Source organism: Apostichopus japonicus, chromosome 18 (genome assembly GCF_037975245.1).
Source record: "Apostichopus japonicus isolate 1M-3 chromosome 18, ASM3797524v1, whole genome shotgun sequence".
In the NCBI taxonomy this organism is placed as follows: domain Eukaryota; kingdom Metazoa; phylum Echinodermata; class Holothuroidea; order Aspidochirotida; family Stichopodidae; genus Apostichopus; species Apostichopus japonicus.
Window position 1 is genome coordinate 6775590 of NC_092578.1, and position 27768 is coordinate 6803357.

General features: G+C 36.8%; 1 protein-coding gene across 2 annotated transcripts in view; it reads left to right on the forward strand.

Annotated features, from left to right (window-relative positions):
* The window catches only part of LOC139958805 (otoancorin-like), a 47655-nt gene extending 21318 nt beyond the window's left edge, over positions 1 to 26337 (forward strand). The window contains exons 13-28 of one of the 2 annotated variants that reach the window (XM_071956154.1): positions 6553 to 6735; positions 12223 to 12308; positions 12683 to 12800; positions 13670 to 13785; positions 14138 to 14270; positions 15591 to 15790; positions 16522 to 16612; positions 17112 to 17301; positions 17636 to 17817; positions 18531 to 18686; positions 20053 to 20195; positions 21052 to 21191; positions 22784 to 22881; positions 23272 to 23458; positions 24163 to 24234; positions 25042 to 26337. In XM_071956154.1, the coding sequence (XP_071812255.1) occupies positions 6553 to 6735; positions 12223 to 12308; positions 12683 to 12800; positions 13670 to 13785; positions 14138 to 14270; positions 15591 to 15790; positions 16522 to 16612; positions 17112 to 17301; positions 17636 to 17817; positions 18531 to 18686; positions 20053 to 20195; positions 21052 to 21191; positions 22784 to 22881; positions 23272 to 23458; positions 24163 to 24234; positions 25042 to 25109 (2163 nt within the window). In that variant the 3' untranslated portion in view covers positions 25110 to 26337. Of the gene's footprint in view, positions 1 to 6552; positions 6736 to 12222; positions 12309 to 12682; positions 12801 to 13669; positions 13786 to 14137; positions 14271 to 15590; positions 15791 to 16521; positions 16613 to 17111; positions 17302 to 17635; positions 17818 to 18530; positions 18687 to 20052; positions 20196 to 21051; positions 21192 to 22783; positions 22882 to 23271; positions 23459 to 24162; positions 24235 to 25041 lie in introns of those variants that run through there. The other variant, XR_011789883.1, reaches the window with a different exon arrangement.
* The last annotated feature ends 1431 nt before the right edge of the window (positions 26338 to 27768 follow it).

Below are 27768 nucleotides of genomic sequence, written 5' to 3' on the forward strand. Positions count from 1 at the left end.
TAATGTAGACCAACAACACATGCAATCTGGAGATGAAAAATTTGCATCGCTGTGTCAGTGATAAGATTTTAATTTGCAGGGGAACTCATCCCCTCAAAAAGAAGTTTGCATATGTCTTCATATGCCAGATCTCTGTAACCCTGGGAAATGCTTTGCACAAGGAGAACTTTGTTTTGTTTTAGGTGTTTGATATTCTATTGCCCAGGCAGGCAAGGTATAGCCTGCATTCAAAATTTTCTGCAATCCACTTGTTTGCAGCTATGGATCGGGCATAAAATTTCGCTGGCTTGCAAGATCACTTCTAAGTTTCCCAGCTGAACTTTGGAGTGACCTGGGGGGTTGGGGTGGGTGTGGCCTTTGTAAATGCCACTGAGGTCTTGGGGTGCTCACCCTAATCCCTGTGGATGGGAGGGGGGAGGGTCATACAAATTACTACTTGTTAATACTGTGACTACGAAGTAAGAAAGAGAAAACTTACAGAAAAAGAAATAGGGTTGTAGCATAGCCACACAATTTCCTCTTCTATTGCCAACCTCTTCCCTTCTGTGTTCTTTGTCAAACCTCTTATATCTGCAAAATCCTTATAAAGCAAATACATGCATCAAAACCATTTGGCATTGATACAAAGATATGTATTGGCTTTACACACAAAAGCATGTTGATGTAAGTGTTGTGTAAACAAAGTATGGAAAGGAGGTTTTAACTTGTGTTTGCCATATATAGGCTACTGTCAAGAGTTAGTTTACACAAAGCTATCACAGGTAAAAAATTGAATTGGTTGCCTATAGTTTGAATCCATTTTTTACTACTATAGATGTAAGTATGTGATCTTTTCCAGTGAGGAAGAAAAGAGTGGGTTAGGTCAAAATTAAAGGAAAATGCTACTGACATGTCTGTATGCCAAATACCCATGCAATACCTTTTTGACATTTGAAAATGCACTAATGGGGGAACAGAATCTTGTTTTCCCTAAATGAAGTTAGTAAAACTGACCTCCCCCCCCCTTCATGGATGTTTCCACATTTGAGAATGGGTGGTGGATCAACATCATAAAAGCACTATGCAAGCACAAAGAGGCCACGATTTTATTTCAAATCAAGTAGCTAGTTTTCGTACAACAGTGCAAGCCCCCCCCCCCCCCCCCCGTTAGTCTCACACTACAATCTTGATCCCCCTTGTGTGATGATATCTGATCTCCTAGCTCCTTAGGTTAATCTGATATTTTAAAAACTGGGTAAGGTCAACCAGTAAGACGACACTCAAGTACTGGTATAATATAGTTCCACTTCTTGATTGTACACAAGTAAATACAAAACCTGCAGCTCTAGAGTTCATTGTTAATAAAGCTAATTTGCACACTTTACAAGGCTATAGTGAGTAATACATCCAATATATAGCTGTCATGTAAAATGTTACCACTTAACTGCAGCTAAAACTACAAATCCACATTTGATATATGATAGTATTACTACTTGGCAGATTACATTCAAATCGCATTTGCCCATCCCCCCCCCCCCACCAAAGAAAATAATTACTTTTCAGACTTTAAGCCTCAATAAAAAACATTGGTAATGTTGTATACCAACAGAAAAATTTAATACAAATGTAGGGTAAAAGATGGAAATGATTGCATCATTTGGCATCTGAGCCACATGAGATAAACAAAAATATCCCCCCTGTGCAGTGATCCTCCTGCATTGTTCCCTCACCCCCCCCCCCCCCCTCCAAATCGGTTTCTCTTGCTACTGGCCTGCATACATACAGGTGAAACCATTGATCACACTTCATCTTCATTTATAGAGCAAGTACTTGTTAGCTAGAACTAGGCTTCTTCATGAGTCCATTTTTGTTTCTTTTTCACTTTGCTATCGGTATTTCTAGGTATTTGTTTATCACACAGCTAGATAACATTGAAAAGTGAATTTTCTCTTGAAATTTCCCTCTCCTGCTTTCAAACTGGTATTTTGTTTTCTGATTTTCCTGGTTTGTTTCATTTATTTTTGTGTTTTTATTTTGTTTTCACATTGAAAAAAGGAAGAAGGGAAAATCTGTGAAAAGGTAAACCCGGAAAAGCTAAGAAACAGAGACTTGGAATAAATTTGGCCAAATATAAGTCATATTCAAAAGTTACTTTAAAAATATATGATGCCATTTTGAGTTCAAAACAAGTAAAATAAATTAATTTGACTTGGACGTTTCTTTATCCTGCATCCGCTATTAGCCGCTTTTGTTACCACCAAACACCATGACACTGCAAACCATGCAGTTATCACAGAAGCATTTATACCCTCTACATGATTTGTATACATAACGTATCTTGTGTGTAGCTACAGTATGTGGGCAAAACTGTGTGGGTACAACGCTATATGCATTCAGTTTCCTGTATACATAATACAAAAGGAGACACCCGGAAAAAAGAAAAGAAAAAAAATAGCAGCCTTGCCTTTTAAAATAGCATCACACCAGCAGTGGCAAGCTCTTGGATTCAGCCCGTTTTGTTGATATAGATATGTTTTTTTTGTTATGTTACTCCATAAAAGATAAATTAAAACATGAAGAGTGAAACCAAGTAGGGACTAATCGATTTTAAACAAAGGTCAAGTGTGAGGCCCGAAGAGGGGAAGAATCAACAAATCAGTCCGTATTAAACATAATACCATGGTTAGTTAATCATGATGTTGCAACACATAACATTGGCATTAAGTATTATTAATCTAAAGAAATGAGTGAGATTGATACAGTAGTCAAGTGGTTACGGCAGAGAGCACTCAATATTTGGTTGATACTCTTACCTACGGAGGCTCACCCATGGGTGTATGGGTTCAAATCCCACCTGTGTCAATCCAATTTTTTTTTTTTTTTGAGACTTACTAGCATTAAAATATATCTCAGGGCTTAAAAGATATTAAAATGATTGATTTATAAATTATTTGATGGACTGATATAGATTTATTTTCTAAACTGTTCATAACTTGTATCATTTGTTTGTTACTGGTCCTTTGCCTAAGATTGTTGAGATGAGCTTATAATGCATTCTTCAGTATAATGTGTGCCTGTATGTATAAAGCAAGTATGCGTGTATGACAGTGTGTGTTTGATGAATTTCTCCAAAATTAAGGATAGGATTCCCCAATCCCCCCCCCCCCAAAAAAAGTTATTGATACGTTCGGTTTGTTCCAATGAGGGGTCAAAAAAATGTGGGTGCTGGTAGGGTCAAGGGTCAAACAAATCAAGTAGGGTTAACATTTCTGTTGTTTCAATATCAGTGCTCACTACTCAAGGACCTGTTGTTTTGATGAGAGCCAATTGATGTTAGTCATTGTTTAGCAAAATGTATCAGAAAAAACGTTGTAGTATGTACAACAGAAAGTGTAACTAGGTTCTTCTGGAAACCGTAGACTAGTTTAAATATGCCACACTATGTGTTAATTAGGGAATGTGCTGATAGTTTATAGTTTGCCCAGAAGTGTCTTTCAGAATTCTGCAAAGGAATTCTCAGTGATTTCAGAGACTGCAGCTTCTCAAGTTTCGCAGAACTAGACAGGACCAATTTGACAGCACCCTTCGTTAATTTAGGACGTGACTGGAGATCCACATTGTTTATACTGTTTGTCTATAAAGCTCATTTATAGTTGCCACTGAGTAAGGGCACAATACTGCTGCATGGGAATCTCAATAAATATTGGCAGTCAGTATTAAGCACTATACTGTAACAGAAATCACTAACTCAGGGAATTATTGGTGAGAAAGTTATTGGTGACATCCCTATGTACCGACGTCTCTATGTTCCCACAAAAAGAAAAAAATTCAGAGCAGTTCTTTGTTATCCCAAATTTGTTTGTAAAAAGAAAACTAGTTTTGTGACCCAATATTTTTAAGACCAAAGTTTTATGGAACTCAATTTTTTTTGGACCAACAATTTTTCGGACCAAATTTTTTTGTACTCTAATTTTGGGTAACAAGCAATTTTTGGTCACAAGCACTGGTTTGGTCACAACAAATTTCGGGTCACATTTTTTCTTGGGGGGGGGGGGGGTTTTAGTCAAAAAAAAAATTTGGTCACAAAAATATTGGGGTATGCAAACTTGTTTTCTTGGTACAAACGATATTTTGGATTAAAAAATTGTCCTGCATTATCTCTTTTTATTTGGAATATAGAGACGTCCGAACATAGAGATATAACCGAATTATCTACTCTTTTTGACATATCACGCCAAACAATCCAAATATATACAGATCATTGAACTAATCCCTCAATACGGTAGAGATATCCATGTGGTCACAAACATGTAACTGTTCCTAAGGAGCTATTGTAGGCAAGTTTTCAATGGCCATCCGAGATGACCGAATTTCTATTCGATAAATTGGTAGTAATGTTGGCTAGAATGAGGCTTATTCTTCAATATTCCAATTTTGGTTCCTTGCTGGATGCAAAGGAAATTATGCAGTCAGATTGGCGTGTGTATGCATGTGTGTGCATTTGTGACACTTGCTTGGGTCCGCGATAACTTACCAACGGAGTAGTGATGGATATTTGTCATACTTGCTATGTAGATGTATTATAGTGTGCCCTATCGTTTTGGGCGGAACTTATGAATATTAATGAGGTTATGAGGTATACAGTTGTTGGTTAAAAGCTGGTACATGTAGGCCTAAATATTTTGGGGCCATCTGGGCCCATTTCTTGCACAGGTGGGCCCAGATTTTATTACCTCAACCCACTAATGTGGTTAAAGTAGAGAATTTGTGGGGCACAATATTTTTGGGACCATTTGGGCCCACATTTCCCTGGGGTTAATTTTTGGGCGGAAAATATAGCTCTGAGCTGTTTGAGACCATTTACACGCAAAATTTTATCGGGCCCAATATCTTTGGGAGGAACCAAAAATTTCAATAATTCCACAACCTTAAATCAGATTATATCCAAACATGGAATACTAGTTGTTGGGTAATAGCATGTAGGCTTAAATATTATGACATTGGTGTATGACATACAACACTTGAATATTCCACTAAGCAAGGAACCAGCGTGCCTGTTGCGCCCCTGTTTTTTCGTTTATCATCTGTCAGTTAAACTAGGTATTAGTTTGTTATGGCCAGATACATCATGAAGCTGAATTTCTCTTGAAATTCCTCCCCTCCTGCCTTCAAACGGAATTTTCTTTTCAATTTTTCTCATTAGCTTTTATTTTTTTATATTGTTATTGTTTCTCAGTTAAAAAAAAATCTGTAAAAAAAAAATAACCTGAAAACTAAAAAAACAAAAGGGTATAAATTTAGCCAAATGTATGTCATATTCAGAAATTACTTGAAATATATGACATCACCTTAAATTAAAAAAGAGTCGAAAATAATTTGTGTTGGCCATTTCTTTAAGCTGCAACAGCAGCAGCATTTACACCCTGTCTACAAAAGCATTACCCCTATTGTAATGGTAGTTATACAGTAGTTATCTATACAGTAGTTATCTATATATGTACATTATGTACACACTGTGTGCTTTATGCTCATAACATATGAAGAAGGAAATAAACGACACAAAAAAAAAATTGAAGAGATGTAATGCCTTGCCTTGTCTGAGAGTATCCATGGCAGCAGTCTGGACTAGCAAGTGTTTGTTCTTACCCTTGTATGGTCAAAGGTAACAAGAACAGCCCACTTGGCAAAAGTAAAACCAAGTAGGGGCAATTACTATTGGGTGGAAGAGTCAAAGATAACTGTCAATCACTGTCTATAAATAAATTAAATGCAATGTTTAGTGTATCCATAATGTTGCAACACTTACAATTGTGTTATAAGTAATATTTAAGTAAGAAATGTGTGTGATTGATGCAGTGGCCAAGTGGTAAAGACTGATAAGACTGATGGTCTTAGTTCAGGAGGCTCATCCTTGGGTGTATGGGTTCGAATCCCATCTGTGCCAATCAACTTTTTTCTTCTTTTAGACTTTAAGAGCATTAAATTTATCTCAAGGCTTAATTGGTATTAAAACGATTAATATATATATCAATCAAATGGTCCCAAGTTCGAGTCACTCCAAGATAAATGTATGTCATCCAGTTACAGAGTTGTTGACGATTGACAATTCATAATCATGGAAGTTAAATATGAATCTAAGAGACTGACTTCCGTGAGCTTGCGGCTTTGATAAGCCAATGATGGCTTCTTCGCGAGTTCCTGCTTGCAGGAGGATCTAAAATACATACATACATACATCAATTTTTCTACGTATTTATATATTTTCTTAACTGTTCATAAATCAATTTCTCTTTGTGAAATTGGTAGTAATTGGTGACTAGAATAAGGCATCTTCAATATCTACTTTATTTTATTGCTTTATCATTTTGCTCTTAGTCTTCTAGGTATTAGTTTCTCATGGCCAGATAAAATTTTAAAAAAGTCCAACATTTCTCCTGAGGTCCCTCTCCTTCTGCCTTCAAACCGGTATTCTTTCTTAACTTGGTCATCCGAGCTGACCAAACTTCTGGTCGATAAATTGGTAGAACCCACAAAGTTTATTTGGTTTTTCCCTTCTTTGTCATCTTGTACCAGATGAAGAGGGCAAGCGGTGGAATCGCAGGTTCATTGAGGGATCTCGGAAGTATGGTCCAGGAGGTACCCCTGAAAGATCTGAACGAAATGAAGTTAGAGGACATTGGTACAGATGTCATCACAGAGGTTAACAGTACCGAACCAGTCCTCAGCTTGGGAACAATTCAGTGGAATAAAGGTCAAGTAAGTATAGTCATGAAGTTCAGGGGTGTTACCTCAGTGGTTAACGCCGGTGCCTTCCAATCATAAGGTCCCCGGTTCGAGTCACTCCAAGATTAATGTATGTCGTCCAGTTACAGAGTTGTTGACAATTCATAATCATGAACGTTAAATATGAACGTAAGAGACTGACTTCGGTCAGCTTGCTGCTTTGATAAGCCAATGCGGCTTCTTCCTGAGTTCCTGCCTGTATAAGGATTTAAAATACATACATACATACACGCATACATACATACATGATTAAAGGCAGGCACGTAGCCAGGATTTGTTCATGGGGGTGTTTTGCTGGAGACTGACATGGGGGAGGGGTCTAAGGGGAGGGGGTATCGCCCTCCCCTTTGGCGAAAAAATGGAATTTTAAGGCCTCTAGATGCAAAATTGTGCAATGTTTGAGCTCATATCATGCAAAAGAATATTGATATTTATTTTGTGGAATAATTCTATTCACATCAGAAAAATGTAATCCTATATAGACTCAATTATTGATGCAAGGAAAATGCGAACCTAAAGAGATACCTTTCTCAATATAAATAATTTACAAGCAACTAGGTTCAACTTCAACTCAAAAGTTTGAACTGTAAGAAGGATAATTTGGGGAATCAGAGATAAAAAGATCAAGGGAATTGCAGACCTATAGAATTCCCCTTCGTTTGGACTGTAGAAGTCTGTTGACAAGCAAACTGGGAACCCAAAGAGTTAACGGTACTCTCACATCATTGATTTTGGCATATTTGGTATCACGGTTCTCTTAGAGTCTCACTAAAAGTAAAGCTAAAATCCCATTAGTGCGATAATTTAGAGTTTGTATAAGTTGGGCATATACTGTAACGTGAGTCGTGACGATAGAGAAATTGTTACAGATGAAAGTCCAATCTTCTCGGCTTCTCCACCAAGTCAGTTAGAATGACATCTGCGCTGACAGGAACATCTCTGTGGATATTCAACAACGCTAGCCCATTTAGACGTTCTTGGCCCGTGGTATTACAAAGATACGTCTTCAGTTGCATTCTGTTGTAGAGGGCACTCAACCTGAACGGTTTGACCTATATATATATATATATATACAGTACAAAGTGCATCGTTGTAAGGAGGATTGGAAGAGACTCGAGTGAGGCCCGGAGGAGGGTGCGATAATTATCACTAGCGTATCTCCAAGTCACTGGTGTTTTCTGCATATATTTTTTTGGGGCACTTGGGCCTTGGGGGGTGTTTGAACACCCAAAACACCCCCTTGGCTACGCACCTGATTAAAGGTATACCAAATCTATTTACACAATTATCACAGAGCAAGTACTACATAATTCCTTTAGAGAGTGGGTTTGCAACAGTAATTATTTTTAACCTCCCGTTTAATAGCTGCTATCCTTTTCCTCAAACAGATTAGGAGAAATAGAGAACTTATCTTTCAAGAAAACATTGCAGTGATTTTAATAGGTTGAGATTTGCCACCGTACGAGACATTAGCAAATCAGGAGTTTTTTAAGATTTTCGCTCAAGTAAATTACTCCAAATCACGTCATTGTAGGGATAACAATGCAGTGTGTGTGCGTGAGTGGACTGCACGAGTGTGATGTGCAGCAGCTAGTATAGGCTACCAGTCATAACTCAAACTGCTGATAACTGTAACATTTTGGATGATCATAAGGGTGCTATTTGTGACACAATTAAGAGATTAATATGAATGTATAAAAGTGAGTTTGCCTGACGTTGCGATTTTAGCAGGATCTTCTTCAGAGGCTGAATGACAAGTAACAGTAACAGAAGGGACAAAAACACACACAGAATACAGACAGGTTAATGAGCATGGTGAACACAAAGAGATGTAAGGGGATTAGTAGACAAGGGATGGAGGGAAGAAAGAGAAACGAACAGGGGAAGAGGAGAGGTAGGAGATAAACTGTAGTGGGACAAAGAGAGGATTAAGGGAAGAGGGTAGGGAATAAACTGGGGAAAGATGAGGATTAATATGAAACCTAACACATTAGTCCAATTCCCTTGTTCCATCGCTGCTGTCGAGTACAGCAGTAAGTCTTGGTCAAGACGTTCGTTCTATATATCGTCAAATTATAACACTAACTACGGGCGCTCTTCCACAAAGCTACTTGTCGGGGAATTAACCTTAAACAAACAGATGTTTGAAAGAGGATGTGAGGGCACAATCATATTAATTGTAACAGGCAAAGTATAACAGCAGAATGCCAGGGTCTTGAACAAGACTAGTAGCAGATCCAAGTCCAGTCCAACACAGGACAATCTGAAACAAGCCAGATCGAGTCCGGGCTATCCGTAGTACGAGTCCAGGGCTACAATCTACATCTGTACCCTCTTTTTAAGTCACTCCTTAAACCCCCCCCTTCCCCGTCACCTCTCCAGCTGTGCCCCACCTCTCCCATTGACCCATATCTTTGCCCGCACTATATTGGCAATGTATGCAACTAGTATAGTTTGGCTAAGTATTATAGTTTGGCTAGGTATTGGCAAGGGTAAAGTATGCATTGCCATTCAGCTGTGCTAGCAGTCCTATTTGCATTTTGCAGTACACAGACATACTATGCATATATTTAAGGAATTTAAAAGCCACCTTGTGCATTCAGTAGTGCTGTGCCGTTTAAACGTGTAAACGAACGAAACATCGTTTAAACGTTTATTAAAACCTTATGAACGTTTAAACGAAACTATGATATCAACTGAAAATTAAATTATTGGCAAAAATCGTGTATCAATTCCCGTGTTTATTTTGTCTACTACGCGAAATAACAACACAACTTACGATCAGTCGAATCGTAAACCGCGAACGTAATCCTACTTTTGTCCGCCCCCCCGATGTATCCGGCGATATGAATGGCTTAAACTTGAACGCTGTTATCCTTTTGTGAAAACTTCCTGATTCGCGGCACAAGTGTACTTTATATTGAGCCGACAGCGGCGGCGCAGATAATCCAGTCAATGCATGTTCGATCGAAATGATTACAATCCCTGTCCATCACGTTGAACTCTCCGACCAGACAATACCGGGTCGAATACTCGACTTGGTAATAGTTGTTCAAATACATGATTAAAGGAAATGTATCGATTGGAGATCGTAAAAAAAACTTTGAAAATCAGTAGAGAAATTACCAATTGTGTATGAAAAGTAAGTTGGTACACCTTTCAAATTTTACGAAAGATCCAGCAAAACACTTTCGAAAAATTCACGCGAAACTGGCAAATCGTGCTAAATGCAACTAATGTCATGTATACAAGGCTCTAGTACACCCATTTATGAATAAACCGTGAGACCACATCTGGTGTTAAGCGGGGGGAAAAGAAAAATATTTTCTAGAATTTCCAAAAATACGGTAAAAATAATGTCCTACCATAGTTAAGTGTAAAGCAAATAGCCTAACCACCTCGTCTATTACGGATCTCACGTAACTACAAAAACACAACCAATTGTATTTTGCGAACTTGACGTTTTGTACAAGAACATGGAAATAATGTTAAGCATTAGTTAATCATGCCGTGTGGCCTAAAACATATTTTATTACAAGGTTTACTTCATAAAGATGACCATAGCTTGATATCGTGTGCTGCGTGTATGAACTGTGCCTCGTGTATCATGGGGAATACTCCATGAAACGTTTCTTGGAAACGTGCCAAAGATGTTAACAAACAGGTGTTAGACGGGATGAGCGCGCAGTTGTTTGGCGAGGTACCTGGGAAAATTCTGAGCACATATACAGTATCCTACCGTAGTATTTAAGTTAGGTTAAACCGTACTGCAGTTGTAAACTGATGTACGTTTAGTGCGCGCTATTCATTGTTAGGCATTCTAGAAACGGGGCTTTGCCGAACGTTTTTTGTTTCATAATATCGGAGGTTCTGTAAGTTAAACTTTTTAAAGATTGTAAAACAGATTAAATCTCTTTTCATTTTATAACATAATACAGCTACTCTAACTTGTCATTTAAAATTTTTCATCAGCTTCGTGACAATTTAAATTAAAAAAGTTGTCAGTATTTTGCATCCTCAACTGCGAATTTTTTTTATCGCCAGACACGCAAAAAATTCCTTTTCCTTTTCCGGGGTCTTCGCCCCACCAGGGCCCTAGGGCGGTCCCCTGGACCCCACGCCTTTATGCTCGGCGTTTTCTCGTGATATTCGCAAACGTTTAAACGTTTATACGAACGAAAAATCAGCCGTTTAAACGTTTAGGTCTTTAAACGAAAACTCAGCCCTAGCATTCAGTTTGGTTACGTTTGGTAGATCATGGTACTGTAAAGTTAAACCATGTGGTTGGAAATATTAAAATAAGGAAAGGGAGTTTATAGTGGTATCCAATGGTCAGAGATGGTAAAAGTAGTAGTTGATATCATTAAATAAGCGATTAATTTTTTTTATTAAGGATTTTCTTCTATGCAACAAAATTTGTTATAAAAATGAATATAGATGACAAAATGTAGGCATATTGGTCCTTTCCTTAACCTTTATAATAGCTATTCTCTTCCAAAAATTGTTGTAGCATGTTAATATGATTGGTGTTTGAGATGTATCCCACCTTGCTTCATCGGCTACTGCATGGGTCTACTTTGCTTGGTATCTCCCTTATACATGCTTAAAATCCTGAGTTAGGACACTATGGTCTTTGGACACTATGTTTACCATTAATGTCCCTCCATATTTCTTTTAAATTGATAACATCATATTTGGCAGGTAGGTACATTTCTTTAAATCACCTGATATATGATTTCCAACAGTCTTGACAAATTAAATAACTTACACTTTTACCTATTACTATTATTAAATTTTAGGTAGAAGATTAATTGGATTTTTTCACTGTATAATAATTTGTGATATCACACATGTATGGTTTTTCGATGATGAAATTAAATCGCCTCCACAATTAAAGTTACTGTTAAAATCTGATAAATTCACTTGATTTCTTGATCATACCTTTCCAACATAATATAACGTACTGACACAGCCGAAATATTCCCTCTCCCACCCCCAGCCCCACCCCCAGCCCCACCCCCTCCCACAAGTATTTAACAAAAATGTACTGGGCAGCAAAACATCTTTGTTCATCAGTTGCATTATTATCATAGAAATATGCATATGAATGAACCAAAATTTATGGTTAAATATGTAGCAGGTCAATAAAATGGGTAAAAATAATAATTTCTCAGAGAAAAGACCACCCAGTGACCTGTCCAGTGCTCCATTCCACAGCGGAACAATTGGGAAACCAAACAAAACGTTTGAAAATGATCCTGCCAGGATCAACAGACAGGCACTCAATTAGACAAGCAAAAGAGAGATAAAAGCAATGTACTACTCCCCTACAAAAGAGAGGAAACAATTGTTACTTCCTAAGTTAAAAAGTTATGATTATACTGGTCCAACAAACTTGGTCAGATTTTCTGTTTTTTGAAATAACAAAATCCTTCATATTTTTTTGTCTCCTTTGCAAAGAGCACTAAACTCTACAGGAAAGTCAAGAAAGAGCTATTGATGACAGGAAATAGTTCCAGTGCTGGTCTCACTTCAGATACCATAAGGTGAGGAACATTTCAAAACAGCTTTCATAATTATCTGCTGGGTAGATTATATTCTCGCGGAAATGTGTCATTTTTCATGAAGCCTTGAATTTAGATAACATTAAAAGGTACTCAAGTGGTTTAAATGTAAGTGATTTGTAGTAAGGGAAAGAACAACTTGATTAATGGAAAGTGTTACCTCTTGACAAAACTGACCCAGTTTTTTTTTGGGGGGGGGGGGGAAGGGGGGCGGGGCAGTGCTCTTCTAGGGGGTAGGCATGACCTGTTTTCTAAAGAAAGAACATCTTTGGGGGGGGGGGCGGAGATGGCTGACAGATAATTAAAGATACAATTTCCATTCAACATTCCTGAGTTTGAACTGTCTTATTTTGCAGCATGCTGGGTACGGTTATGGTCGGGATGACATGTGAAGATATTGAACTTCTTGAAACCCACGATATATTCCGATTGGTCGATGTAATGATGCAACAGGATGGTTGGACCTTACGCCAGGTAAAATTTATTACTTATCGATCCATCAAATGCTGGCTGTAGCATAAATTTGTTATATTTGAGCTTATAGACCGAGTAAGTGGCAATGATAACTTTGTTCGAACAAAGAAGTATTTTATATAGAACAATACACTAGTTGCCTGCTAGTGCCATGTAATGGTAACACATTAATATTGGACACAGTCATAGACACTAACAGATCTTTCATAGCTACAACCATTTGACGTGCATCCTGGTGCAGTACAGGAAGTTGTGTGTGTCACGAATGAAAAAGGAACAGGTTATGTTTTCCTTTGTGACCATTTCTTCAAAGTTTGAAAATTGTTAAAATTCTTCATTGCTGGTTGGTGGATACTGAAGGAGCAGAATATGGTTTTTGTGATGCCTTGTATGTCCTGTAATAGTCAAATTATTATAATCTCAAATTCTTACAAGTTCAACACAACAAAATGGTGGATGTGCGGAAAATTTATTTCAATAGGATGTTACAATTGCAGAGACTAAGGGCAAGCACCTTCTTTGTCTTATTCTAAACCCTGTTTGTAAAATTATTACCATGATGTAAGGGAGGTGCATTCCCACCACTCCCACCCCCACCTCACCCCACCCCACCCCCCCCTCCCTGTGTAATACTCCCTACTCTTTCATATTATCTGAAATATCATGTTTATTGTGAGTTTTTCACTTTGTATACTGGTTTTCTTTTGTATACTGGTTTTACCAGTAAGTGTACATCAGATTCCCCCCCCCCCTTTTTTTTTCTTTTTCTAAACATTTTATATATTGGTATATATTCTATAAACTTGAAATAAGAAAAATCCAAATTGGGGATATGTTGAAGAATCTTGTTTATTTGAATCCAAACATAGGCACGGTGCATCTCTAACAGGGTCAGGAATTTTTTTGGTCATGGTCACGATTTCATGAGAAACTTCACCTTGGCTGAAGTCAACTCACTGACAGGACAGACCATGAAAGAATTCACGTAAGTTTTGAACTCTGATTGAAACCTTTCTTTATTTTAAAAAAACAGTAAAAATCTTAAAATATTGGCTATCCAAGTTTCTTAAAAGTGCAATTTGATTTTGGAGCTCTATATCCATTAAATTATTCCCAGATAATGAGAAAGGATCAAATTATGCAATGTGATGTCTCATATCATTAAGGCAGCTGTCAACAGAATTGTAAATATTTATTCATAGGTTTACCAATTTTGGAATTCTAGCATATTTGACGACCTTGTGAGGGCTGCTATTGGTATAAAGGGTATTATGGGCTGCTTAATTAATGAGTAAACAATATGATCTGATGGATGCATGCTTTCTCTTATCTTTTAGACCAGAGGAGTTGTCTCACCTTTCTCACGATGTTTGTGAAGTCAGTTTTGCAAATGTTGGTCATCAGAAGGAATTAGAGGAAATGAGGAGAAGCAAAAGGCAAGAAATCGCTCAGAAGGCATTGATATGTTTGGTAAGATAATTAAGTAAAACTAGGGTTTGTATTTCTTTGTTTAAAGACACACTCTGTTGGATGGTAAAAAGTAAAGTTGTCTTACCTAAAACTTTTACATCGCCACGGTTTCAGTCAGGTCTTCTGAAATGGTTATAGTAATTGTGATGTCCACATGAAATTAAGTTTTGGGGCATCCTTCTTGACTCTGGTACTTATGTCACCAGATCACACTCAAAATTTAATTATAGTGTTCCTGGAAAAAAGTTTATCGCTTAATATAAGCCCGACTAAATTGTAATGCAGCAAAATATTAACAGCTTCAAGTGCACAAACAAAGGTAATAAAAAAATGTGTGATCCTGGATAATAACGTTTGTAATTAATGCACTCCTTGAATGCTTACAAAATCCAGAGGCGAAAATGAAAGCCGTTCCTGTGACAGGTCTTTGTAGCGGCAGTTCACTCATTAACAATACCCGTTAGCTCGCTACAAGAGAAATAACTTGATTGCGTGACTATAAAACTAATTTGTATTTATGACAAGGTTTATAATCGCTGTCACTTCAGAGAATGAGAGTCTACCATTAAATCGCAGTAAACATATAATACAGTGAGGTGATGAGTGCCCTTACGAACTTTTCCAACAAAATTGCTTTGAAGTGGAGAAAGTTTAATGCACAAATAAGGTGTTTGCTACGCGAAATATATATGAAATAACTTGTTCTTTATAGGTTTAGAAATCTTTCACACACATAATAATATTGCTTCCGCATGGATAATGATTAAACAGTAGCAAATGCTCTCAATAAAATAACGCTAGCTTCTGCTTGCGTAATACACAAGTAACTTTCTTTGGACAGAGCAAAGAGATGGCACAACTTGAACAATACATTTAGAGTTGACCCGAACAAGTCTCATTGATACATTTGCTTAAAATTATCAAAAGATTATATTTTTGTATATTCTCTTCAAAGCTTGTAAAGGTCTTGATCAATTGATTTTTTCCTGATACACTTCTTTCCATGTGTAAAATTCTTTACTCCTAAAATCCATCTTAAATGGCATTTACTGTATGCTAGTCATATCACCATTTTTGGATAGGGAGTATGTGCAGGGGTTCCTCATTATGGGCACAATTTTGACGGGAAGATTTATTTGGGTTCTTTCACACATGAGAGTTGTTTTGGTAAGGTATATTGCTACAGTCTCTAAGATACATTAGACCATGTAGCAACATTTAAAAAACATGTTTAAACATTTACACGAAATAAGTCGCATAATTCTCTGTACACGATTAATGTGTGTGCAGTTTATTTTGTTTATAACATTTCTGTTCCAGGAAAAGACTGCAGCGGATAGCATTATCTCTGGCGAGGACATGGAAGCCCTTGGCTATCTGGGATGCGAACTTGAGCCAGACGATATAGAAAGGGTTGACGTGGCTGACTTGAGGACAAGCACATTACACATTGCAGCCAAGTGTTGCTATGACAGATTTCAAATGGTGGCTGTAGGATTGAAAGTGATCGAACAATTAGGGTATGTATGTATGTATGGATTGAAATACCTAAAGATATGGACCTGGAGAAATTTGGTCATTGCTATATGAAATACAGTTGTATAGGACTAAAGTGATGATTACATAAGATACGAAAACATATGTATGGCTTTGATCCGTTGGAATGGTATTTGGGTCATCCTATGTCAATTTAACAGAATTTTGGGATGGTTGTAGTATGTACCTCCTCTAAAAGTTACTAAATTGTGTAATTGTGTGTTGGAAGACCATGGAATTATAATAATTCAGTTGCATTGCTTCAAAATCTTCCCAAATTACCACACTGGTTTCAAATTTTGAAATTTGTAGACCAAGTGGCATTTTGGCATTTTCTTGTTTGTTGAGGAGGGGAGGGGGGAGGGGAGGGTGAGGTTTGTCAGCAATTGAATGTCTCACTCACCTCTCAATAGAGAAACCCAAGGTGAATCAAATATTTAAGCTATTCCAACATTTTATTGTGGAGTAAGGTGTGACCTTTGTGACCTCATTTTATCAACTAAAACATCTTTTATGTATAATTTTGCATGTATTTTTATAATTTGTTTGTAGTTTTATTATTTTTATAATCTTGCATGTATTTTTATTATTTGTTTGTAGTTTTATTATTTTTATAATCTTGCATGTATTTTTATTATTTTTATGTATATTTATAATTTGTATGTATGTCTATTATTTATATAATCTTGCATGTGTATGTTTACCTTTCCAATAGATCTCCAGAGACTTGGACATCTGCTATCATAGAATCAGTGGCTCCATTCTTACTGTATCTCTCTCCACATCAAATAGATGTGTTCGATGAGGTTAGATATACAAAAATTTATGACAATTGTTGCACATGGTAGTAAAAATTGTTAAATATGATTAGGCATGAAGGAAATACCCCCCCTCCCCTTCCTACTATCCAAACACCCTGCCCTTGAGAACCCATCCTACATCTATTCATATATAGTGATAGTTTCAAAAACACTACATTTGTAGCAAATTTGTAGGAAGAAATTTAAAAAATTTATTCCTGTGAGAAAAAATTCAACTGTAATTTTCATCGATGGACCAATCTCCTGCAGAGATCCACGTTCCTGTACCCCACTATTCCTTCCACCATGTCCCCCTTCCATTGACACTTCTTTCCTTTTCCACCACCTCTTCTCCTACCTCTAACTCTACAACTTCCTGCTTCGCTTCCTCCATTTCCCTCCCTCCCCACCCCCCACCACTTTCCCCCTTCACCTCCTTGCCATAAGCATATCTCTGCTCATGCTACTGCATGCCTTTAACCCTGCTTTTCTGCTACTTTGTTAGGATCAGCTTTCAGCTGTAGCTGAAGGTATCATGGACATGTATGCTGAGTATGGGGAGAAGCTGCCACTGTGTGAGAGAGACTTGTCAGGCCAGGACCTGGAAGAGAGAAAGACAGGCTTTGTAAGAGTAGCGGTCAAAGTAAAAGAAACAATGGTAGCAACTGCAGATACTAGCAGAAGAAGAAAAAGAGGTCAATATTTAGAATTTGTTTCTTAATGGTTCAAATTTATTTATTCCAGCGTCATTTCTTTTTCTTTTAAAGGGGCCCCCCTTTAAGCCCTAACCCTAGCTAATAGAAAACTGCATTTTTGAGGTATGGGGGGGGGGGGGTAAAATGCAAGCTGTTTAGTAATTCCATTCGAGATTTGATTAGTAAAATTAGGGAAAGTCGGAAAACAAAAAAATTATTGTGATCGTTGTATCATTTCTGTTGCTTTGTATATTTGCGTACTCTGTACTGAAAACTTTCCTTGCAGGTAATCATTTCCTCTTTAGCAATGGTTCATCATCTTTCTCTTTTTTAGCTACTACTTATGTTCCAACCTGTGACGAGATAGATTTACTAGAAGATGGAAACATTGCCTGGACAGCAGAAGAATTGTCAGCGATAGAGGGGGAGACTTTTGAAAGCTGCGGTTATGTACTGGGAGGTGTCAGCGGTTTTTCAGAGGACCAATTAGACGCTCTCCTGGATAAAGCCAAGGAGGTTTTAGTCATGTTATGAATATTTATTCAATGAACTAATTTACATTTTATATCTCATTCAGTGACCAGAATGATATAACCTCATTGTATATTGTATTGTAGTATTCTTATAAATTACTATGACTTGCAAAGCATTTTCAATATATCACTTCCACAAAACTCGTCGTGATAGGAATAATCAACTTCTTTATTATGTACAGTTATTCACATTCAGTATTTCAGAAAATTCGAAAATTTTCACCATGATTTGAATGGAAGTTGACAAGTTGGACGGTCATGAAATTACATTTTCAATGTGTTCAGGGATAATTAGTGTTGATGAAAAACAAATATCACTGTGGGAGCTTCTGGTCCCATTGGCTAACATCAGGTGTAGCATATTTCTCTTTCAGGGGAATCGTGATACACACCTGACGATGATCACACAGTCACAGTCTTGATGCAAGGTGACTTGGGTTGAGAGCGGATCAGTCATTCAGTCGTTTGGTTTTACATGACCAGGTTCTATCAGGGTTGACTATTCTTAAAAAGATTCTGAAACACAGACTCAACTACATTAGAGACCATGTGTGTACAGTCACTAAATTAATCAGCTGTTACAGAAAATTCACCTTCTTATTTTCTTTCTTTCTGGGGGTGGGGGGGGGGAGGAGGGAGGAGTGTGTTTTTTTTTTGTATCTTTTTTCTCTTTTTCTCTTTTCTTTTCTATATCAGGTGTGGGGTGAACCCTCTCAGATGACTCCAGATGAACTCTCTCAGCTGGGTAACATTGCTACTAGGTTCACCGTCGTCGAGCTGGGGGAACTGAACCTAACCGATATAGACACTGTCTACTCTTTATCTCAGTATGGAAACTGGAGCTCAGAACAAGTAAGAAATAGGGCAATATAAACTGTATCAGATGAAAATATTACCGAAATAGACTGAAATGTAAGGGTATTGTTTAACATTTCCTTCTGACAAGTTAAACCAATCCTTGCAACATAGTTGATAATATTGACCAATCTTGTGTGCCACATTGACCGAATGAGACGATGTGGCTAACGATATTAATTTTGCTTTAAAAGGTCTTCATTATCATCCAGTAATACACAAAAATTTCCATAAAGTGGCTCAAATCTGACAGTTTTACTTACATCAGCATTTTACAGTCATTTTTAAAGGGGATTTTGTCTCACTGACATTCCATCTTTCATTTTTTTTTTCATCTCAGTTCATTTATATCTTTTTGTATTTTTGCCACAATAAAATACTTGATATACATATAATTTATTAAATATGGAAATGAAGTGTTATAAGATTCTTGTTGAAAAAATGGGTGAGTCAGGGGGTAAGGGGGGGGGGGTTAGGCAGCATAAGCAACAAAAGGAGAAGACAAAGTAATGATAAAACTTAATAGAGCACAGACCTAGCAGTGATGAGTAAGAAAACAACTGAGGCGTTCTTGCACACACACAAAATTATCGTAATATTTTAGTGCAGTACCGGAAAAGTACACATATTTTCTGCTCTACGCATAACATGTAATGACTGATTCACTGCTACCATTTCTTGGGATAAAAATTAATAATAATGAATATTCAGTGGTCTATAAAGCTGATTTTGCTCACTGTTATCAGAGGGCTACTGGCATGCCACATGAAGATTGTTACTGTTTGGCCAGTTTGGTTGACTTGGGACCAGTGCTGAAATTGAATCCATGTGGAATAGCTGAGTTTAATCTTACAGGGGCCTACACCAGGACTGATTAAATCACTGCTTTGCAGAGAAGTGTGTAACTTGAGTTTCCAGTGTAGGAATTAATAGTAACTGCTTCAACTTGTAACCATGGAAGCATACCCTTGGCAGCTGGCCAAATGAGCTAGATCCATCTATGCCCCAAGGTAGATCAGTACACACACTATAAATCTGACACAATTTGCCATTGTTAATAGTCAGAAGAACTTTGTACCCTATATGCTTTACATCTCTTTTGTAGCAGAACTACCAGAACAGAAGCTATTTACTAAGAGCACTGTAACCAGATACAGCTCTTACAAATTTCTAGGTTCTGTTCAATAATTCATTTACATTGTTCTGTATCACAGTATCTCTTAAGAATAAAGTGCCAACTTTGTTTTTATTCTTTGAAAAACTTGGTGCAGCTTAATTATATGAACACATCATGGCTGATAACAACTGTTTGCAAGATCTCTTCTTTTCTTTCAATTTTTGCCTTATTTTTCTCGATGTTTAGATGTCAGCTGCTGTAATACAATACCTTCAAGTGTCTGAAAAGAGTTTAGATGAATTAAATTCAGTAGATATTGCTGGCTTAGACAAATTTATTTGTGGCTTAACTGCAGACGAAATCACTCAGCTGAACAGTTCTGCATACGGGTAATTAACTTTAATATTTCTATATTAATAAACATATATATATTTTTTCTTTCAAAATGTGGGCCTTAGTGACATTTTACTGAGGGCAAAGGAGAGCAAATACTGAGTTGTGGAGACCTTTATATTCTGGCAATCAATATAAAGTGAGGAAGTAATTGATAATTTCAATTGCCCTAGTTGTAAGCTAAGGCATTACAAGTATTTATCAGTATGGTAGTATTAATAGCTAATAATGGTGGCGAGACACATTAATACCAACACCTGGTCTGCTGCCCAGAGCAATTGAATTGGATGAGTAATAAAACATTGACTGTGGCAGGCCAATTCATTCCTGCTAAACACATCAACAGGTACAATAGTTTCCTCATGGTGGTCCGTTAATATCAAGAGAACAGATAACCACTGTAACAGTATCATTAAGGACTTAAGCATTTCCTCTACTGCTAATAGTAATTCTTTAAGGAATGATTCACTTCCTTCCCCCTTTTTTTAAGGTGGGGAGAGGGGGGGTAAGGGAGGGTGCAGTTCTCTTTCAATTCATGTCCCTTGTGTTCCATTGTCTCTTGCGGAAGTGTACCCTTGTCAAAGCTAAATCATTAAATCTCTGTTTTTTAATAAAACATTTGGAAAGTTCTCTTGTTTTGTCACTATTTCTAAAAGGAAAACTAACAAAAAATTGACAACCCAAATGACAACCCAAGACAAACATAAATAAGGAAATATTTACTCTAACTTGATTTACATTTTGATATTGAATGGAAAAAGTAGTGCAAGATGGATTAATGGAATAATTAATTAACAATAAATGTTGTGAGCATGATATCAATAATTGGTGTTTTTTGTGTCTTATATGTAGAGTGTCTGCAACCTCTATTGGTACTCTGGAGGTTTGTAACACCGATCAACTGAATGCATTTAAAGGTCATGCAGTCATTACCTATGGACCAATCAGTTCATGGCAACCAGAAATATTCACTGAAGTTGGAGTAGTCATAGGTAACCAAACAAACAAAAAAGTTGAAATCTTGGCAAAATTCGTTGCAAAATTTACTTTACGGCCATTGCTGTTCAAACTTTTCTAGTTTTGTTCATGTTTGTTTTTAACATGGTGAGTTGTATTTATACAAACTATAAAACATGCAATTTGTTTGCTTTCTTGATTTTTTGCCTTAATTGTTTGAACTTTGTGTTGTTGTTGTTTTGTCTGTGTATGAATTCTCTTGATACATAAAATGATTTTCATTGTTTTTAAATTATAATAATAAGTTAATCATCTAAACATTAACAAGGTTTCAACAATCTAATGATGAAGATCAAAATGTATACATGTTTATTTTGTTACCTGCTATTAACTCCAATATAGAAATCTATCCATTGAATTCTGCTTAAGAATACCCCCCCCCCCCCTACCAAAGTTGTTTACCTTAAACAGTTCAGTGCTTCTTCTTAATTTAACATTTTGTTGAAGATTTCTTTGTTTTCTTTTTCTGATGTGTCTTTCTATTTCATTATTCTTTTCTCTTTCTGTTGAATTTTGCTAATGTGACTTGTATTGTGTGGCCTGGTATGCCACAAGTCCTGAAATGGAATATTATGTCCAACTATAATGGCATATGTTAGTTCCTCACACTCTCATCGGACAAAATCATTTCCTGTATGAGGAATAGACCTCAGACGATTTCCCCACAATTTAAAATTTCTTGTCTCCTCATTGGCTTATTCAAATTTGAGGGTTCTGCTCGGAAGAAATCGGCATATACCGAATTAAATTCTCATTGGAGGACTTTGTCACCTGTCAAACAATAATGCTCTTGATTGGAAGAAATCGATATATATGTTAATTAAATCTCCATCAGTCGATTTCTTGCAATCTCATTGGAGAATATAAGCTTGACAAATGGCAATTTAATTCAACATATATGGCTATTCCAGGATTTATGGCACACCAGGTGCACCATAGACTTGCTTGAAGGTTCTAATAGGAGATCTGGACATGAAGTTATTGCATTTACTGCTGAGTAGATAAAGAGGGAGTCTCAAGAGATTGTTGCAGTATTAATATTTACTATTATGCCTGCTACGTAGGCAAACATTTTGGTTTGATTTAGAAAAACAGGCATTTGTGTCAGAGTGTGTTGCAGTTTACTGTATGGCTAACCCTATGTCTGGCTAGTTCTTTTAGAACACACATCTAGGTGTGGTTTTCAAAACACCCTGTAAATACTCCAATAGCCTTTCCTGACCATAAAAATTGTAAATTGAGTTGTTGCTAGGGGGATTTTAGAATTCAACATTAGTGTGAGTTTGACATTCTTGTTCACTGAAGTCATTTTCCCTTTAAACCATGCTGTGATGCTTCCAATAAAAGTATGTACAATGACACCTTCACCCCAGAACAAAGGAACAGTAGGATTAACATTCTCCCTAGAAATAACAAATAAATATGTTAGAATACCTTTCTTTTCCTCTTAAAATGCTTTCAATATTTTTTGTTGGCATCCCATTAAAGTGATTACAATGTACAACAGGTTTTTTTTCACAGGAAAGGTTTGCTCATGACTCTTTTTTTCTTCTCCTTTTTTTTGCAGCCGGTTTTACAGCCAATGAACTGTCTAGCCTGAATACCACCTCTGCGGCGGGCATCACTCCGCTAGCCATTAGTTTAATTCCACCTGATACATTTGGGGTTTGTATGTTTGACATCTGGGCAATTTATGAAACACAGTTCTCTGTTTTCTATAAACTAGAAAATGCCTAACATTCACAACACTGTCTTGTTATGTCACCTTGTACCTCTAGTATTATTCCGTGGATCGGTACTACTTACTACACTCCTTTTATCTTCTGGCATCATGTTTGAGATTGGGGGACCAGCAGCCAGCAATACACCTTTAATGTCATGAATATTCATTACATTGGAACTTAAATTTCCTGAATATTTCATTATTTGAAATTCAGTTTTTTGCAAACAGCGGAAGTTTGGCAAGTTCGACTAACATCTTACACTTGCTTGTGTTTCTATATCTGTGATGTCGCTCTGAGATTATATTCTGTTCCGCCTCTCATCCAATCTTAGAACGGTTTTACGCTAGACGTTCTGGGAGCGTTTGACGAAGCTCAAGCACTAGCTGTAACGTCGGAGCAGTTGGCTGCTCTCTCATCAACTCAAAGCTTAGTTCTCATAGAAGCTGAGTATGGTGAGGAGGATGTTCCTCCTGAAGTCATTGAAGATATCCAGAATACTGAGAATACCACCCCTGAAGGTACCTCAATATAGTTATGATTCATTTTAATTTCTATCTTCGAAGATTTGAAAGGAAGAGCAATTCTTCCCCTCCCACTGCCCTTGACCCCTCCCCCTCCTCCCCAAATGAGTTTGTCTTCCTCAGAAGTGATCGTTTTGTACTGAAGATGGTGACAAACTAGATGCCAACAATTTAATATATCATGCTGGTCCAAATGTGCTTTTAGAAATGAGTGACATTTTAATACGGAATGTCACCTACCAATATTGCGATTTCAGAGGAACCAATGACGTTGGACAAAAAATGTACTAGACTTATCAGGAAAGGAGATGAGGAATATAAACCAGATAAAACAACGATATAGTTTTAACATTTTTGGCATAAACTATTGTTGCCTGGAACCATGTTAGCTTATATCTCTTCAAAGATGTGGTTATTCACTGATAAAGTACACACTTACATATTCTGGGTAAGAGTATATAGATGCTGACATAAACCCCATTGAGAAGCTCTCAGAAACCACTGCAAGAACTGAACAACTGTCTCCAACGATGATGCAAACGCTACTGAAAATTGTCCCAAAAATGCTACTATTTACATGACACCGATTACCGAACTTTGAGTCATCAAACTTCACCATGCGTCGTTTGATTTTTTTTGCTCAAGTTTTAAGAGCAGGATTTATTCATGTATTAAATAAAAGACTGTTTTCTGTCCTCAAGGTGAACCAGAAGATGAACCAGGAGAAGAACCAGAAGGAGAGCCAGAGAAGAAACCAGAAAAAAAACCTAATGGTATGAAACCTTCCGATTACCGATCAATTGATTAAACGAATAACCACACTGCTCGTTCTTAATTATAGAGTTGGTCGTGAGAAGAGACAGGAAATTATCATCTTCTTTCAAAGGAGATTTGTACCTCAGTTGAGAAAGGAAAGAGAAAACGTCTATAAATTAGTAAAGATGAGAATTAGAAGTCAAGGTACTGTAATGGGTTATTAGTGTTCAGCATTGGCATTTAGATATGCAGGCAAGTCTCATGTATGGGTGTATGTATGTATGTATGTATGTATGTATTTTAGATCCTCCTGCAAGCAGGAACTCGCGAAGAAGCCTCATTGGCTTATCAAAGCCGCAAGCTGACCGAAATCAGTTTCTTACATTCATAATTAACGTCCATGATTATGAATTGTCAATTGTCTCTGTAACTGGACGACATACATTAATCTTGGAGTGACTGGAACTCGGGACCTTATGATTGAAAGGCACTGTAATGAGCATGTAATGAGCACTTATGTTCAACAAGCATTACGCTGAGCTGCCACCTTCAAGTTGTTGTTTTCACCAAAAAGAGTGTGACCTTACTTGAAGGAAAGGATACTTTCTGTTTCCAAAAACACATTACTAGCTTTCAAATCTCTTTTGGGGGGGGGGGTGGGGGTAGGGGGACTATAACATGTCAAGAGTAACATTTGGCCCTATGTCATCCTTTAACAACATTATTCCTATATAAGATAAGAAGCTTTCACATAATATCCACCCCCTGGATTCTACTGGACATTTCCTCAGGATTTAATCTCACACTATTTTTTTCTTTGTTAGGTGCCATCAAGAATTACCAGCGGTTCCAATTTATTCTCATCTCAATGGCCGTATGTCATCTGCTCTGAAGGAAAATACTATGATTTGTTTCTCAAGAAGGCTTTCCATGCACAGTTCCAACCGCACATGTTGCAACTGGGAATTGTATGTCATATTTTATGCGGTCTTTGTGCGATAACAGACACAATTGTAAAAACTGACATGAGTATCAAATAGATGGGTTTGAGGCATGATGAGGCTACAATAAATATAAACAGCATGCACATCAAACAAATATGTATATATTGAATAATGAATATTAATGTGTGAAGAAATAAATGTATATGGCCAAACTTGTGTTAAATGATAACAAATGAAATGAATGTCCAAAACACACATGTAAATAATTAATAAAAATTAATAGAATATTAAAGACAAATGTGAGAAAATGGTAACAATTTTGTCTACCCTCATAATATATATATTTTGACTCAAATGTGAATGTTGTTGTAGTTTTGCTTCAATCCTACAGATCTAAGATTATTCTACACATCCAAATTTTCATATATTTTTATTTATGAAGTAGTTGTTTGAAAAATATTATCTTATGAATATTGAACAGAAACATATCTGTGTAACAGCACATATCTTGTAATATTTAAAGCCAGGTGCTCTGATGATGTTAGATATTATTTGCATCTTTTAGTTATCTAATACTTATCCTTTGAAAGTTAGTAGATATTCTATTTAATCTAATATGAAGCAGGGACTGATTTAGTGTTCAATTTACTTTATCAGTTTGGAAGGCTATGAACTTCATCTTTTTGACTTACCATGGTTACTGTGTGTACAAAAGCTGCTATATATCTTTGCATTTATATAGCAGTTTGTTTATGCGATACCATATAAATTATTCATTGTAAAGTTCTTATGCATGTTTGTGTATACTTTCAATATCATTAAATTATTTTGATATTTTTCACTCTTCCTAACTTAATTGCCTTGTTCCCTCTGATATAAAGAGAACTTTTGAGACAGATAGATTTTGCACCTTTAAAGTTTTGAAATTTTAAATTTTTTGAATGGACATGTAAATATATTTCTCAATGATGTTTGACCAATTCAGCTTCACATGTCAAATTTAGTTACACATTTTTTTAAATTTTGCATAGTTGGTATTTCAGATAGTTTTTTCTTATTTCTAGACTTGTTTTTGTTATGATTTTTTAATCTAATATGCATAGTTTGTTGTTAATTTGAAATTTATGTGACATTTATACTGTTATCCAAAAAGAAATCTTTCCAGCTGCGATTATATTTTGGATATTGTCCTTTTCTCCTTCTTCCTGGTGTTTTCATTTGCATGCGCAGCTCCAGGATTTTCAAAATGAGGGGGATTTGGGGGGGGGGGTGGCTGGGCTGCTTTTAGTCTGCAGCAAGTTTGTGCCACTGCACGAGTTAACATATAGCCAAGTCTTGTTAACACCCAAGTATAAGCAGCTCTGCACAGAGCTCATCGCTGTATTTGCTCAGCGTGCCCCAATCTTCCACGCATTCTAGCAGATACTAGGTAACGGACAGATCCTCGAACATGTAAAATCCAACGGACGAGCGCCCTCAATTTATGCACACTGTTACCGCGGAAGGCGTTAGGTATATGCATGGAGATATGGACGAGAAACGAATATTACAAACGTCTTGACCAAGATAATACACTGCATGAGAAATCACTATTTACTTCACTGTAAGAGGAATTACTACCACAAGTAATAACTACAAGAGTTATTACTGTAGTAATTCAGTGAAAAAGATGGCGCTCTACGCATTTGACTACGCCCTTACCCACCGGTTCAAACGTCTCCTGTGCGTACTTGCTGCTATAATAGGGTTTATCCTTTGCCCATTTTCCATAATTTTATCTAATAGCGTTATTGCACTAAAGCAATGATGTTTGACATAAACAGGAGCCCACATACACTAGATCCGCGTCCTGGGCGTGGAGGTGAGGCCATGGCCTTTTTTTGTATAGAGAAAGAAAAACAGCAATATAAGCCATTTCTCGTGTGCATAAATGACTTTCCTAAATGCAAATTATGAAGGTCATAAATAGATATTCAATTCTCCTAATCCTGATATGTTATCACTTGCCTACAATGGAAGATATGAAAGGATTAAAAAGTTACTGCGAATCAAGAGCTAAGAGCATATTTGACATTTCTAACCCTAACATTATATTCCTATGGTGTCGAAGTGTGGTATTGCAAGGAAATTTGGGGGGGGGGGGGGGGCTTCGAATAAAAGCAAAAAATGATTCACAAACATCTATATTTGTAATTGATAGCGAAACAACTCCCTAAAGGCATGATGACACAAGCTGAGTATCTTCTTTGTCTAAATTGAAAGTGGGTGCATGGGGATGGGTGAAAGAGGGCAAAATGGAGATTAATGTTCGTCATCATCATCCATATCAACTGAATCTAAGATATGACCATATTCATATATCGACTGTAGTGACAGAGTACTACTACTTATGTTCAGTATGACATTAGTATAACACTTCTGCATCGGCGTATACATAAATTCGATGCACATATGTTGCAATACGCCCTCAGTACCTTCAGATATTATTGTTATTATTATTATCACCATCATTATCATCATCATCATCATTATAGTATTATTATTAGTAGTATAATTTTTATTATTTATTACAATAATAACAATTACAACAATAGTAATAGTAATGAT